This window comes from Chamaea fasciata, unplaced genomic scaffold (genome assembly GCF_029207755.1).
Source record: "Chamaea fasciata isolate MVZ Bird 193981 ecotype frontalis unplaced genomic scaffold, bChaFas1.0.hap1 SCAF_22, whole genome shotgun sequence".
NCBI lineage: Eukaryota > Metazoa > Chordata > Aves > Passeriformes > Sylviidae > Chamaea > Chamaea fasciata.
In genome coordinates, this window is record NW_027094107.1 from 6,959,142 (window position 1) to 6,975,470 (window position 16,329).

At 44.8% G+C, this 16,329-nt stretch overlaps 1 protein-coding gene across 2 annotated transcripts in view; it reads left to right on the forward strand.

Annotated features, from left to right (window-relative positions):
- The window catches only part of MAMLD1 (mastermind like domain containing 1), an 80,077-nt gene extending 71,573 nt beyond the window's left edge, over positions 1-8,504 (forward strand). For both annotated transcript variants that reach the window (XM_066202334.1, XM_066202336.1), the window contains exons 3-5: positions 4,847-4,993; positions 5,957-6,038; positions 6,321-8,504. In XM_066202334.1, the coding sequence (XP_066058431.1) occupies positions 4,847-4,993; positions 5,957-6,038; positions 6,321-7,339 (1,248 nt within the window). In that variant the 3' untranslated portion in view covers positions 7,340-8,504. The remainder of the gene's footprint in view (positions 1-4,846; positions 4,994-5,956; positions 6,039-6,320) is intronic.
- Positions 8,505-16,329: the final 7,825 nt, after the last annotated feature.

The following is a 16,329-nucleotide window of genomic DNA, read 5'->3' on the forward strand; positions in this document are numbered from 1 at the left end:
CTCCACCAAAGAGATGCAGCACAGCTCCTGGATGGAAGAGGATGGATCAGGGGGCAGGTGGGAGTGCAGGGAAATGCAGGGGCATAGTTTGAAACTGGTATTTGCATTTTCTCAGAAGAGTACAGAACTCCCTGCATGTAACAGATGTTTTTAAAATACAGAACAAAACTTGGTCGGTGAAACTTCACCCCAGCCCTAGGGAACAGCTGTCCCCGCCATGAGCACGGGTCACCCACGAGTCCCCAGCCCAGGAGCCAGGGCCTTAGAGCAGGGCAGGAGTGGCTCTGCTCAGGTCCTGTAGCCGTGGTTTCCTGGTTGTTTCTTGTGGTTCTTATTTACTATGTGATATCGTGGTAAACACTTCAAACTAAGTTACCTTTGGTTGCCAAAAAAAACCCCCAAACCTGGTGGGAAAAGCAGTTTGTCCCACTCGTGTGCTTGAAGCAAACATCCACCCTGGGTGCCCCATTTCCTCTGGTCTTTTGTTTTTATGCTGTGGCTCACCTCAAAAACCCTTCTGGTTTAAGCTCTGAAATCACTGGATTCAGCTGGATGCCCCATTGGAAGTAGAGGGAATATTTCTCAAATCAGCAGCATCTTTTGAAACGGAATAAACTTTTTAAATTCAGGTACTAGAAGCATCTTTAATTAGGCCCTTTAATTAGCCCCTTTTTCTGTTCCTCCACCTCTGCTAATGCTTTCAGTTAGGAAGTGCAGCTCTTCCCCGACTCTGCAAATATCTCCTGAAATTCGCAGTGCTGCTTGCCTCTCTCTCAGTAACCTTGCTGTGACCTGGTTATCTATTAGAACCACAAAGAATTCGGTCTCTAATTAGTCCATCTGTTAACTATTCAAATTCATGGCTTAGTTTTTATTGTCTGAGCCTTTAACATAATGCTGAACGGTCTCACCTGGCAGCTTATTTCTTATAAAGCAAATGTGCCTTTCCGAGAGCCATTTTGGTGCAGATAACTGTCTTTTCAGCATTGGACAAATGAGACTGTCTAGCAGCCTGCAGTCCCCTTCCTGCCCTCACTGAAATAAATCGTACATCTCCAATAGCTCTGGGCTTAAGTCAATACAGTTTAACATGTACAATTTCTTTTGTTATATTCTTTGGAGTTAACACCGTAAGAGCAGATGGGGAAGTTTAATAATGATAAATGTGTTTAGTGTTTTCACATAGTCATAAAAAACAATGAATGCTCTTTAGTAAAGATTAGAGGGATTTTAACATACTTGCCAAAGAGTGATTACAGCTCTGGTTCAGATCCTCAGAAAGTCTTGCTTTTAAATTCTTTTTGGACTGTTTGTTAATGAGGATTCAGAGGAATTAGGGGCCATAAATTTCTTCTTTCTTGCTTAAGTGAAGCCACAAAGTGATTACTGGATATCTCACTAAGTATTGAGGACTGAAGTTTATCAACCACGTTCACACAGGACGATTCATCTCCACACTTCCTTGCTGCAGCTGTGCATTTTCTGCGTGGTCAGATGACGTGGCTCGAGCTCATCAGCGGATTTTTGGAAGGATGTAATTTCATAACTGTACCTAGCAGGGCTCAGAGGCACTGTTTGCTGTGCCATTCGGCAGTTTCCTGGGTGGTTGCTGGAGCAGACCCAGGCTGGCTGCAGCTGGGTGCAGTGACCAGGGGTTTCACCGGTTTCGCTGGGCTGTGCAGTGACAGAAGAATTGCACATTCCTTCAAGCTTGGAAACTGACTCTTTTCTCCCTGCTCTCAGAACTAGTGCACGAGATACCAAGTCAGAATTGTGTCGTTTTCCCCAAGGCCTTTCTGAGCAGAAATTGCCCCATTGGGAAGCCCAGGGAATGCTGCAGGAGCTCTGGGCCTGCTGTGACACTTTGCCTGGCAGCAGGAACACGTGTTCTCAAATGCACTCTCCAGGTCTGTGCGGTGTGCCATTTAGTTGGGAATCCTGCCCATTTTAATATGAGTTTTGGGAGGGGAAAAATGGAGAAAAAACCCTGATACCTACATTCAAATGCCTTTTTTTTTTTTTTTTTTTTTTTTTTTAAGCCAAGGACTCAGAACCTCCCACAGCTCTCTGCACCCTCCAGTGTAACTGTACAGCCACACGGACCCTTGGGTGGGAGCACCCACTTAGAACATTCCCTGCTTTGGCACCAGAATCCTCCTCTCTTTCCTAGATTTATAATGGGATGAATCCAAACTGCAGACGAGTTAAGATTATGGCTGCTTTGGCTTGGTTTTACTAGGGGAAGGAAAGTGATTTTTCTTGGGAAGTGATGAAAAGGAAAAAATGTTTAAAGTTCATTAACCTTTGGTACAGATTGCAGTGTCCTTTAGACTACACCATAGCTATTCTTAGTCATGACGTGCAAGTGGTTATTTTTTATTGTACAGGAATACAGTAGTTCCCACTAGTGGTGAAAAGAGAGAACTTTTCCCTTTTCCCTCCTGTGTTTCTTTTTTTTTGTCTTAACCTAAATGTGAACTTGTAGAAGTCAGGATTTCAAATTCACTCTTTGGCTTCTCATCTATGCTATTTCGTCCTAATTTCCCCAAAAGCAAACTGCATATCTCTAGATTGTTTCTTTACTGGCTAATTAAGTGTTATACAACTTTGCTCTGAAAAACTCAGCAACCCATTCGGTGTATTTGCAAATGAACTTTGCTGATTGTCATTATTGCTATAGGGTGCCTGCAGAAAATCCCATATAATTAAGCAGTTGTACTGCCACAGCACAAGAGCCGCAATTAATAATGTGATTTACACTTCTTTACCATTAATAATATGGCAAAAATCAACATTATTCTCTTGATGATGTTTAGGAGAAATTAGAATGAGGTGGACATGATTAGGAAAAGAGACTTTAATGTTATGACTTGTTAATGCAATAGCCCAGAGCAAGACATCAGAATGATTGTCCTTGCACTAAAACTCCTTTGCTTCAGTAAGCACAGACCCTCTGCACGCCACAAGACAAGTTTGGAGGAAATTGGATAGATGGCAGGGATTTTGGTGGTATGAACATTTCAGCGTCTTTCATGTGCAGAGTACACAAACTGAATCTCTCCACTTTCAAATATTCCCCCAGAGGCAATCTGCATTATTCAAAGCTTAACTGTGGCTGCAGAATCCTGTCTGACATGAAAGCAGACTTCCAGCTTAAAATGAACTTTCATATTTACATCTGTAGTAAATCATATTTACTTTTTTCCTTCCCTCCTCTTCTTCCGTGGGAGAGAGGGAGTAAAATGGGTAGGAGGGAAGGAGGAGGAGGAGAGATGTCCAGCAGAATTGTAAGCAAAGCACCAGTAATAAAATCTAGCCTTATGAGACTGCCCATGAATGGGAATGATAATGAGAGCAGTGATGAGCTGCAGGTTTGTGTCTTTTAGTAAATTATCTAGCAGGCATTTACATTTCATCAATTGTGCTTTTGCATAATAGACCAAAGTGCTACAACAAAAGCAGGCACCATAAAAATGAGTAATTTCAGTGACCTTCTTGGTAATCCCTCTTAGAAAGAATGTCTTGGAAGGAGTTGGATGATTCCTCATGGTGGAGCCTCTGGAAAGGTGCCCCAGGCTCGAGGAGCTTTCCTGGTGACAAATGCCTTCCAAGGCTTCCTTCTGGCCACTCTGAAACATGGCTCGTATCCTGTTTTCTCCATCTGAGCATGCTTCTAATTGTCAGATGTCAGAAGGCAACAACCATTTTCTTCTTGCTTATCTCCTGATAACATTGATTCCCAAACAAAGGATGTGGGCTTCCATTCTGAAAACAAAGGAAGCGTGGCCCAGCTAAGGATGCTGGATATAATATACATACTTCTCCCTGCCAATAATAACAAAACATCATAAATAATATAGAAGCTGGATGTGAAAACAGAGGACGGGGAATATGCTGGTGCTGCTGTTCCTGGGTACAGCGCTCACAGGATCCTGTCCTTAGCGAGGCCTTGACTTCTTCCCTCCTTTTCCTCTTGTATTTCCCTGAATACCTGACAGCTCCTAAGATGTCTAGAATTCAATTTTTTTTAAATTCTTTTTCCATTTTGGGTTGTGTCTTCACCATGTTCTGTTAATTTTTTTTTCCCTCATCCCCACTGTACTCTTCCTTTGGAGGCAAGAGCTCAGCTGTCAAAATCAATTTGGATCTTTCACTGAGGACTTAGAAAGAGGCTGGTTTGTGCCAGGCAGGAGCAGGGCTCACTGCATTTATTACTGATTTGTGCCCAGGCATGACCTGCCCCTGCATTTTTGTATATTCTTCTCTCCTTTCACAGTGACCTTTTCTTGTTCATCCAGTCTTGAAACCCACAAGCACCACTTCAACCCCAGGCCCACATCTTCCTTATCTCTCTGGGCCCCGGGTCTGATGGCACCTTTTCCATTCCTATGCCTTTAGTTCGCTCTTTTCCTGTAGGTTTTTCCTTTACATTCAGATGCCAAATCCTACCCTGATGCAACTTTCCTTTCCGTCTGTCTGTCAGTGTAACAGTTGGAGAAGTTGTGAGAAATGTGATGCTTTACTCACACCCCTTCTGCCAGTCAGGCAGCCCAGCAGTGGTAGGGAATGGGTCTCTGTGGCCTTGGGCAACTCACAAGGAGTTTTGGATTAACCTTTAGCTTCTCTCACTTCTTCTTGTGCTGATCCTTAGAAATCAGAGCACTCCCCCCCCCCCCCCCCCCACTGTCCTCGCTGTAACACTCAGGGCCATGTGAGTCCAGGAGGTGTTTTGGCCTTGGGACAGCTGAAGACTGAAGAGAGGCCATCAGCAGAGAGGATAAGGGCTTCTGTTGTTACCTCCCTGATGAGATTAATTTATTTTTTTTTTCCCCATCTTCCTTGGCAGGATCAGAATGCTGGAATTGTTGCCAGGTTGCAGGAGCCAGGCTCCATCCCCAGCGGCGGCTCTGTGCCGGCCCCGGCCACGGTCAATGGGTACACCATGAGGAACCATCTACTGAAGCAGCAAATAATGAAAAGGCAGCTGATGCAGGTAGGGTGCCCGGTGCCTCTGTGGGCTGCTGTGCTGTCCTCCTCACTGGGAAGGACAGGACTAACTGCAATGAGGAAATCATCAGTCAGCAAACACTAAGAGTGACCCTGGAATTGCTAGGCTGACTCAGACTAAGGCTGTGGCGACTCTGGGATGAGGCCAGGAGAGGCCAAGGCCAAGTGCTGCTCTGCCAGAGTTGAGTGCAGATCTGCCCCCTCATGTGCAAGGGAAGGATTTGGTCACCTCCAAATCCCTGACATCATTTTTGGTCAGCCACAGACTTGGGAGGGAAGATGCAGAGAAGGGAGGCTTGGGAAGTGAGTCAGCTCCAGAGAGATGTTCTCAAGGCTTGCCTTTCTCTCTCTGGTTCCCTGGGGTTTTAGCAGAGCAGATGTTCGGATCCAATTTGTCCAGGACTTGACTGGTCTCTCTAAACAACAGAAGCCCCTGTAGGAGGTTTGCAACAGGCTGTGTGAGGAAGCTGGGATGGGGAAATCCCACAAATGAATTGGGTAAAGCAGCTCTGACCATGTGCCTCTGACTTTCTGAATGTGCTGCTGGATTTGGGTCTAGGAGGCTCATCTCTGTGGATGGGAAATGAGATGAGAAGTAGCTCAGGAAACCCTCAATGAAGTCGTGTGCTGCTCCTTGATCAAACTCCCTTTCAAACCCAACTCTGCCTCCCTGCCATCACTTGGCTTCAACTTTTTCTGGGCCACTCTAACGCAGAGGGAGCTCCACCATCCCCAGAGAGCTCCCCAGGTCACAGCTGCTGCCCACAGCAGAGATGTGAGAAAATAAGATTCAGTTTGAAATGAGCTGTCTGGGCCGAATCTCATCAGAGTAGGGGGGTAAAGTCTGTATGGGAGAGGTTGTTAATGATAGCGGCTACACTTCAAGTGTCTGCTGCTCTTTTGCTTGTCAAGAGACTGCAACTTTACTATTACTCCCCTTGTTTTCCAGGAAAAGCAGAGACAAAACATGCTGGGAGTGACATCTGAACAGAGGAGCTTGTTTGCGGCTCAGCAGATAAACCAGTTTCAAGGTAAGGGAGGAAATGGCCTGAAAATGGTCTGAAATCCTTGAGGTACCAGGTGTCTGGTTAAATAGAGACACTTAATGATTCTCTGCCCTGAATTAAAAGCATTTTATCACGTATCATGAGGTTCCCCTGTTTCCTTATGGCTCCAGTATAACTCTGTTACAAAGAGCACAGAGAAGCCCCCTTTGTGGCATGAAAAAAAGACAGAGCAGCAGTTTCTAAAGGTTTTGCCACTTTTCCGGGGTGAATCTGTGCTCACCAGCTAACGTGTCTCTTTGTCCACAGCCGTGCAGCAGCCCCTTCCTGCTGACTGCAACCAGGTGATCCCTGCTCCTCCGCCCAACCACCGCATGCTGCCCTCAAACCCAGCCGTGCTCCAGAGCACCCTGGGCTCTGGCATGGCCTCAGCCACGGCCAGCCAGAGCAGCGGGACCATGGTGATGATCCCACACAACCCTGGCAAGCAGCAGGGGATTTTCCCCCCTAATTCTGACTTCAACATCCCGCTGAGGCCGAGCCAGAACTCGCTGGGCATGAACTCGGGGTGCCAGACTGTTCACAGCCACTCCACTGCGAAGCCGGGGATGCCCATGGGAGGCTTCAGCTCCGGCTCCTTGGCAAATCACTCGGCAACACAACAACACCTGAGGCAGCCCAGCGTGCCCAGGATCCCCAACGTCTACCCCAACTCCTCTGCCCAGATGTGGACGCCGACTACTGTGCCAAGAATGCCAAATCAAAGCCAGATGGATGGCAGCATGCAGCAGTTTCCTGGGAGCACGGTGTTCTCCAAGCAGGGCGTGAGGCCGGGCACGCCGGGTCAGGCGTTCCCCCAGCAGCCCGTGGTGCCCCCGAATCAGATCGCTCCCGGCATCCAGGTCAGGCAGATGCAGAAACTGAGCATGGCACAGTCTGCCCAGGGCTTGAGCTCCATGAGCAATCAGAACTTGAGACACAATTTAACCAGGGGGCCGTTGCCGGCTATGAATGTTATGAAATCGGTGCCCCAAGGAGTGTCCAGTTTTAACCACCTCAATCCTGCCCCGAGCCTTGGGCCACCGAGCTACCCTTCCACCGGGCAGCCCGACGCCTTCAGCAGGATGGGCAGCACTGCTGATCTGCCCCAGTATGACTTTGTGTCCCAGCACAGCAATTCCATCATGCCTGCCAACTGCAGCGACACCGACTTCCTCGACTCCCTCATGAAGAACAGCAGCAGCAGCAACGACGAGGAGTGGTTGAACAATCTGACAATGATAGATGACATTTTGGGACAGCACGCTCAAAGCTCTGGACACGTTTAGCTCGGAGAGAAGCGGCCTCGTTGTAAATAACACACATATGGCTTTGAACAGAACAGACAACCCGTGAAAGCCGCTGCCTCGTTCGATACAGAGGGAATAGACTCAGCCAATTCTTTGCCTGCATCAAAGTTTAATATTGGCAGTTTTTCAGATGACTGTATATATTTGAATATTTTGTAAATTATGTTTTCCTAAACCTTAAATGTAGAAGTATTTATACTTCTTTGCTGGACTCCCTGTAAATAAATCTATAGCATAACTTTTGGTTTTATTATAGGGATTTCATTATACCTTGTTATAAATATGCAAATAATATTGTTAGTTTCAGTAATACTGTGTATTACAGCATAAAATACTTATGTTTTTGACATAACTTAACACATGATCTAGGGGTGTCATTGCAACCAGACTAAGCAGAAATCAAATGTGGCATCTATTCTCCCATATCAAGAGGAAAGATCGAAAAGTTGCATTAAAAAAAAAAAAATAAAATCCCTAAAAGAAGCTGCTGATTCCCTCGTCGCTTTACCTTGCAGACCAAACCTGGGCCACAGGTCCCATCCAGGCACCCAGTGCATTCATGGATCTGCTTGCAGAGATCCATTTGCCGGATCCTGGGCACATTCTCAGCTTGATACACTCCAGCAGGTCGCTGTGCCACTGACAAGGTGCCAGTGCTCCTGCAGGGAGAGTGTGCTCGTGCCCTCCCAGCTGCTGCCAGCTGTGTGCCTGGGGTCACACACTGGACAGGAGGTGCTGGGCAGGCACTGCTCAGCTGCCAGCCACTGAACCCTTCAGCAAAAAGGTAGCTCTGGTTTGTGCACCTCTACCATGTATATTTGTAGTGTACAGGTGATTTGTTCCTGGTTTTAAGGCTTTTCATAATTTCTGTTTTAATGTAAGACTTTTTTTCAGGGGAAAAGTCTATAAACATTAATAGTTAATTTTTGATGTTTTTCTGTCAGCTACTATTGTCCTCTGTATATTTAAGAGTCTGTTTATAAAAGATTCGCTGTACTGTAAACTTCTTAAAATGTTCATATTTTGTGTAATCATATTTTAATAGTCACATCATACTTCGCAATACATTTGTAATATAACGTCAGCTTCAAGCACAGAATGTTTTTTTCTTCATACCATAATAAACTGCCAGGGGAAAATTGCATATCTTTATGTGCTCATTTTTCAGCTACAGTGTTTTGTACCCACAGATATTTGAATTAATTTGATTTGTCCAGGATGCTACAACGTCAATCTAATAACATGTACAAATGCATGTGTGCTGTTGGTAGGAGCAGTGGGCCAGACAGAGAATTTAAGCAGGCTTTAATTTCATTTTAAGGTGGGATTGCTGAGGCCCACTGTCCTTTTCAAGTGTAATTGTAGGTGAATGTGAAATTAATCTCTGTTGGGTTTGGTTTTTTGGTTTTTTTCACATAGCACCATGTTTATTTAAGTGACTGTTCCTGTGTGTCAATGCCAAGTGCGAGGCAGTGAGAAGGGGATCTTGCTCATTGTGTGACACCTGCAAGGGCAGTGGTGGGTACAGAATGTGACTCCTTTGACACAGAAATTGTCTTGTGGGAAAGCTGGTACCTGTCCCGGGGGAGGCCAGGCTGAGAGGAGGGGTAGGAAAGAACAGGAAAACTTTAGCAATGTTAAATAAATGCACAAATAGAATCTGGAGCTAAAATTGCCTCCGTTTAACCGAGCCAGACACCGCCCCAGCTTCCTGGTGGAGATGAGCTGTTGCTGCCCTTTGTCCCAGGCACACTGTGGGCACTGAAAGCCTGAGGAAATCTCCTGGGGAGTGATTCCTTGCTGCAGGGAGGGGTTAGGCAAGGACATTCCTGTGCTGCAGTGGGTCCTCCTAGGAGCCTGCTCTCCAGAGCTGAACGGCAATAAACAGCTCCTAAAATCAAAATGAGAGGGGATGGTCAGGGTTTAAAGCAGCCAGGCAAATGCTTTGCTGCTGGTGTGCAGATGGGCAGGAGACCTCCTCAGGTACAGCCAGGCTTGTCAGAGATCCTTGTGGCTTCCTGAAGGCAAAGGCAGATCCCACAGAGCCAAAGGTTTTGAGGGGAATGACCCCAACCAGCTTCATCTCGAGTTTGACGTGTACTTGTACGAAACCAGGGCGAGGAAGAAACAAGCCAGTTTTTCCAGTGAAGGAAACCAAACAATTGCCCAAAACATGCTGTAGAACTCAGCAAGTGTCTGAGTAAGGCAGAAACGCTGCCTTGCCTCCGGACAGCAGAGAGGGGGAGAAATGCCCGTGAGTGAGTCTGTGGTGAGGACAAAGGTGAGTTTGTTTGGCTGTGAAAACTGGCACCGAGCTGCTGTGTCCTGCCAGGGCACAGGGAGCTTCAGGGAGTGATCTGGGACTCCAGACCCCAGGTCTGGGATCCAGAGGCACTCAAGCCCTCCAGGCCAGCAGCACAGCAGCCACAGATGGCAGAGAAGGCTACTGCCCGCGTGCTCCTCTTTGGGATATTAATAAAAATAGCAAAAATGTCTCCTTTTCATTCTTCATTTTGTTTGTGTCGATACACACTTCACCTTTTCAGGTCTGCATGGTTTGGGTTACAAACACTGTGTGGAGGATGTCTTCAAAAGCCAATTGTTTCCAACAGAATTTTTGGAAAACAGTTTATCTTGTACCTCTGTTGTGTACACACTTGTTTTCACTCTGGATTTTTTGTTGAGCTGGTAGAGTTTTTCACCCCTCTGTATCCCATTCCTCATGCCTCAAGAGGGAATGATGATCCATCCTTGCTACAGAGGTGTTGTTGGAAGAAGAACAGGACTAAGTATAATGATTATTACCTTGCTGGTTGTATTTGTAGCTACTCTTTAGTAAACATGTCTTTGGGGGAGTTGGCACATAACCACAATGACCAATGCCCTGCTTGGGTTGCAGCCTGAGCACAAGGCTGCTGCCTCTCCCTGGGTCTGCCAGCAGCTTGGGCTGGAGCACAGGCACAGCGAAGTGCAGGGCAAAGGCATGATGACCACGGACAAACATTCAAGCACTGCGCTCCTGGTTGGTGTCAGGCCGTAACAATGACAATTAATTGTCTGGTTTTTTTGGAAAAAACTATCTTTGTCTGTACTTTGCCTTGCCTTTTCATCTCTCTGTTTAAACTAAAAAAGCGCAAAGTGTCATCCTGCCTTCACTCTCGTAGTCTGTGTCATTAAGGCAAATAGTTACGGCTAGTAAGGACTAGTGAGTTGTAGGACTAAACATAACTGCACAGCTCACCTGCTGTGTTTACTGGACCAGCAGATCACCCCACAAGATGTACATGGACTTACACTGTGAGCCAAATTCTGGCTTACACCACGCAGTGTAAACACACAATAGATCTCCTGAAGGCAGTGGTACAGTATGGGATTTATACAAACATAAATAAGAGCAGCATGTGGTGCTCTGGCAGTGCAAACTGAATTTGGATTTCTAAAATAGTTACAAGGAACGAAGTGTCTGACAGCACTCGCTGTTGAAAGCCATCCTTTATTTTCCATACGAGTTACGTCACCAGACTGCCCTCGTAATTATGGCCATGAAAAAACAGAGGCAAGGCAGTAAGCTTTTCCTCTTGGATTCTAAAATAACATCAAATGCCTATAAAGTCCAGAATTTCCAAAGACCTGAGCTCACTGAAAGCCTCCCTCACTGCAAGATTAGTAGCACAGGTAAGCCAGGCTTACTGTGGAAAATTTCTCTTTGTGGATTGTATTAATCTAAAGCAGCCCATTTATAACAAAAGAAAAACAGAAAAACACACTCATTCCTATTAGACAGCAGGCAGGGAGCGCCTAGGAATAGATGTCATGGGAGCCTGGATCAGACGATTTCCCTGGGAAGCATAGCCCTGACTTATGCAGAACCTGAGCCCTGCTGCTCAGTGCCTCTCCAGGATTGATTACATGTCTGTCTTAAGAAGCTTTCAACAAAGGAAGCTGCACTGATGTTGAAGTGTAAGGTCAAGCTCTCCTCTTGTGTAGGATGTTGTAAATCAGGAGCTATTCCACTGCCTGCTGCAGGGTAACCCCTGATTTACACCTCTCTGGGAGCAGAGCAAGCACCTGGCAAGAAGCTGGCACTTGTCCCGTGGTCCTGCCTGGGTGACCCTCACGGTGGGAGAGGCACCAGAGATGTGTAGGGTGGCCCCAAGGGGGGACTTACTCCCTGCTGGTACTGCAGGGCAGCAAGGACAGGGGGAGGCATGAGGCCAGCAGCCACTGCAGCAGCTCTGCCTCTCTTCTGCTGCCATCTGCACTGATGGGCAGGTGGCACATGCTCCTGGGGGGACACTTGGCCCTGGCACATCTGCCCAGACAGCTATTCAGGCTGAGCTCAGGTTTTGGTGCTAAACTCCAAATTAGTGCCAGTTTCCTTCTATTCCCTCATACAGATATAGGTATAGATAGATATAGATTATATAGATATAGATATAGATATAGATATAGATATAGATATAGATATAGATATACAGAGATATAGAGGTACAGGTATAGAGAGAGATAGATGATAGAGATATAGATAGATAGATAGATAGATAGATAGATAGATAGATAGATAGATAGTTTACAGACTGCTCCTTGTCAACGCTGCTGGCTTTGTATGGCAGCCAGGGAAAGAGAATCACCTGGCAGCCCCTTGCTCCTTTCCTCTTCTCAGCCCATAAATTACTATTCTCTCTCACCTATTAGCTGACTGCACTATTTGCCTAAGCAGTTCCCATTAACCCCCTGTTTGAGCCTTACAGTCCTTAATAAATATATATGTTTTCCTGTGCTCTTTCAGGATGGTTGATGATGTCCATTAGCAGTGGGGGACCACGAGGCACAAAAGGCTCAGGACTGGAATCCCAAAGATACTTAGGTGCCTAATGAGGCAGGCAGAGACCAGTAGGATTTTTCAAGTGTAGTTAAGCAGGACCAGCAGCCATCTCTTGAGCAGTGGGTTGTGTTACCACCAGTAACTGTGCAGATCTGGGAGGATAAGCTGGTTGTTTCTGTATGGTTTGTTGTGGGCAAAAAGGGGCTGTGAGTCAGGCCCCTTGGTGTCCTGATTTTCCAACCTTAAGAGCCAGTTGGCTGATTCCAGCAGGGATAGCATGCAGCCTGGCAGGTAGGCAGAGGAGGGTGAGCCATGGATTCCACCTCTCCTCTGTGCAAGTTCTTTGCTTTACTCAATACCTTGTTCCCACCTCTGTGACGTGGCACTGCCATAGGGCTTGGGCTCATGCAGAGAACATGAGCAGGTCACTCTTCTTGGCCAATAATCCTGCCAACAAACTCTTCAAAACTGCCACCTGTACATCTTGAAGAGCAGGTGGAGTCCTACTCCTGAAGTGACCCCTTTGAAATGAAATCAGGCAGGGAGACTCTTTTCATCTTCTTGCACCTAGAAGTCTGATCCCAGAATAATGCTTCCATTTTAATTGTCTGTCAATTGGTAATTTTATTCCTCTTGTCAGCATCCACAATAAGCATGAGAAGTTTTGCCTCTGGCTGTGGAAGTATTTATAGCTGTAGTACCTCTCGTCCACATCCTCAAATCATCCTCAAACTTAATCTGAGCTATCCTAGAGAGCAAATATATTCTTTGTGTATTTTATGCAGTGCCCAAACAATGAGGCCTCGGTCTCTAGATGCTACCATAAGTCTACTAATAAATAATAGCTCAACACTGAGATTAACACTGCCACACAGAGACCTTCTGATTTGGTACATTAACTTCTTATTCTTTTCACGCTGTGAATGTAAGCTGTAGCTGGAGATAAAAAGTGCTGCGAAGATTACTGTAAGTGCTCTGATCTTCTGAACCCTGAATGAGGGTTGCTGTTGTATAATAAATTGCATTAAAATATAAATGAAAAGAAATCTTGTACAATTTTTCCAGCAAGAATTATTCACAAGCAGCTTCATGGATGAAATGACTGCATTAGCTCCAATAAAAGCCATTATTTCTTTCAGGTGGCTGTTCGAAGATTTGCTAATTGTCTGAAGAACCTATATCAGCACCTGGTGTGATATTCAGGGCTGCTGAGACGCCACTTTGTCTCACTGATTTTGCAGAGCTGGGAGAGGGTTTGTTTCACCCCTTAGAGCAACCAAAGAAATTCTGCTTCATAATAAAATTATTTTCTCCTATTCACCGGAGTGTAAAGATGTACCAGGCCAAATGATCCACAGCACTATGGCTCTTTCAGTCCCACAGGAATGATCCTTGGTCCCACGGGACTTAAGAGAAAGATCTTCACTGACTGCTGCAGTGAAGGTTCCTGCTAACACCATGAACGCCAGTTTGTTTTAATCCTGCTGTACATGGCAATTTCCTCTAACAGTGGGAAAGAAAACTGCATTTGAAACCCAGTTTCTCTTCTTCCCACCATGAATATTTAGGCAAACTGACTGTGGCGGTGTGTTTTCTTTCTCATTATAAAGATTAACACATCAGAATAACAAGATTAGATCCATTTTGCCCATAAAACGTGGTCAAAGGAAATTTGAGTTAAACCAGAATCAATAAAGCATGAACTTTGGAGAACTCAAAGCTCCTCTCAGTTCCTTGAGCTATGCACTGGCAGCCTCTGCTGACAGAGGCTTGAATCCAACAAGGTCGTCACTAAGACCTGATAGTGAAGAATTTCTTCCAAATTATTGGATCAACTGTGCTTTAGAGAAAGAGAAATCAGTAAAGCTCTGGTGAGCAGTGGTGCCTGAAACAGCTTGCCCATTCATTGGTTGCCTGTTGTGCACAAGCACTCACGGCTGTTGACAATATAACAGCAAATACTATCATGGAAATCAAGCAGAAATATGATCTGAACTAAATAGATGCGCTAGTCAAAAGAGAAAAGGCTTTCAAAATGCTGGTCTTTCTGCAGGCTCTCTAGCTGCTCTGTGACCTTGGGACTCTTTGCCATTCAGCAGCTGCAGTCTGCTGTCTGGAGCTTGTCTGAATTTTGAAGCTACCTCGTCTTTGTTGTGGGGTGACAGCTGAAAGGGGCTGTGCTGTGTTTTCAAAATCCACAGATATTCCACTGTGAGCAGGAAACGCTGGCTTCCTGTCCTGCCCTATCAGCTGCTGTGACTCTTGAACTATAAAACAAAGAGTATTTCTGAATGGAGCACGTATTAACTCTGCTGTGACAGCCTGTCTCTGTTGCGCCCATTCACATACTTAAAATGATGCTTAAAATAATTCTTACATGAAGAATTTTAAGTGATTCAGACACTGCTGTAGTTAAAGTTTCACATGTGTGGGCCTTGACAATAGGAGGAGAGTGTTTGGGGGTCCATCTTGCAGTTTTCTTTTTGCTGATAAAACCATTTGATGCCAAGATGCTTTTGCTTTTACCAGGTGTTTTAACTTCAACCACTTCACTCCTGCAGTCTCAGCTGCCTGAATTGTGTCACTGGAGTTCTTTCAGGATTTGAATGAAACCTCAGCCCCTCACAGAGCTTCAGAGCACAGAGCAAAGCACTTAACAGGTATTAGTCTAAAGGGTCCTTCTCTTTTCCAAGCTATACTTATACATTTAACAGATAATTTTTCTATTCCAGGTTGCAATAGAAAGTGTATTGGAAGCTTATGCTTTTGTGTGCTATTTGCTTTAAGAAGATTTTCCTCTATTTCTCATAATTTGTGGCATTGTTCTACTAGAATTAATTCCACTAACAGATCAGGTAATTCAGTGGATATTACTAACTTCCATTTGTTTGGTTCTTCTAATCCAAATACTCCAGTTCTCTTAAAGCCTTTATGTACTATGCAAATTAGGCATGATACATGTGAGAATGAGTTTGCCTTTCTGTGAAATGCAGCTATTTCTCAAATAAAACATACTAACTGCTCCTAATATTTGCATAGAGAAAATAAGGGGTTCAACAAATACCTCACACTAATTTTCTCTGTCTTTGAGGACAAGGAATCAGTATGCGTCTAGTGGTGACAGCAGATGTGTGTATTTATGAACACACACATAGACAGGTATATATTGTATGCATCAGCTGCCAAATGCCAAGTTTTGGTGACAGCCAGCGCTGTGTATGCAAACCCAGGTATCCAAAAGCAGTCTATCATCTGCCTGGAATCACAATAACAAGTATTCAGTCAGTGTTTCTGAAAACGCTTCCCAAAATACAATTGCTATTTCCAGCCCTTGGGAGTCGCAGGATCCAGAAATACAAGAAACCTCTTATATAACTCACCTTATTGCTATTGTGAGTCAAGCAGCAAGGGGCAGATTTTTTTTTTTTAGGGTGCTGTATGTGTTTTATTTGGTGACATGTTACTTGATAAAGAAACAATTAAGCTAATTGGGGAGAAAGCTAGGCAGAAATAGGTTAAAGAGGTCTTAAAGTACAGCTTAAAAGAATTAAATCTGGAGGTCTTTATTTAGCAGAGACAAAAATAAACATCAGGTTAGCAAACAAAGGACAATGACAGGAAACAAAGGGTGTAAGTGGCAGTGTGCTAGAAAAGCAAAAGAACCACTGATATACCATATCTTGTCTAATATCTAACTCATAAAAGAAAAAATGTAGATGTGAACATACAGATATATGTATGGATTTGTGACGTTTAACACTGCATTGTCATTTCTGTTTTATCTGTCATGACAGCAACTGAAAACTGAGAGAAAATTACTGTGTGGTAAATGGACATAAATCAACTTTAACTTGACCTACGGGCTTGATTTAAAGAGGCAGATTCCCCACCTCCACTTAAGTTTTTCTCCAAAATAGTAGGAAAGCAAGTTAATAATATTATCAGGTATTGTGGTCTCAAATTTCACTTTGAAATCATCAATCTCATATTAACGTAGTTCCCCCTGGCATCTCAGTTCTATGTGTGTATTTATTATTTGCATTACCATAGTGCTACAAGAGCCTGGAGTGTATCAGGGTCAATACTTTTTAGACTTTATGAAATGAGAGAACTGAGGAACACGGGCAGGAGAGGCAGCATAATG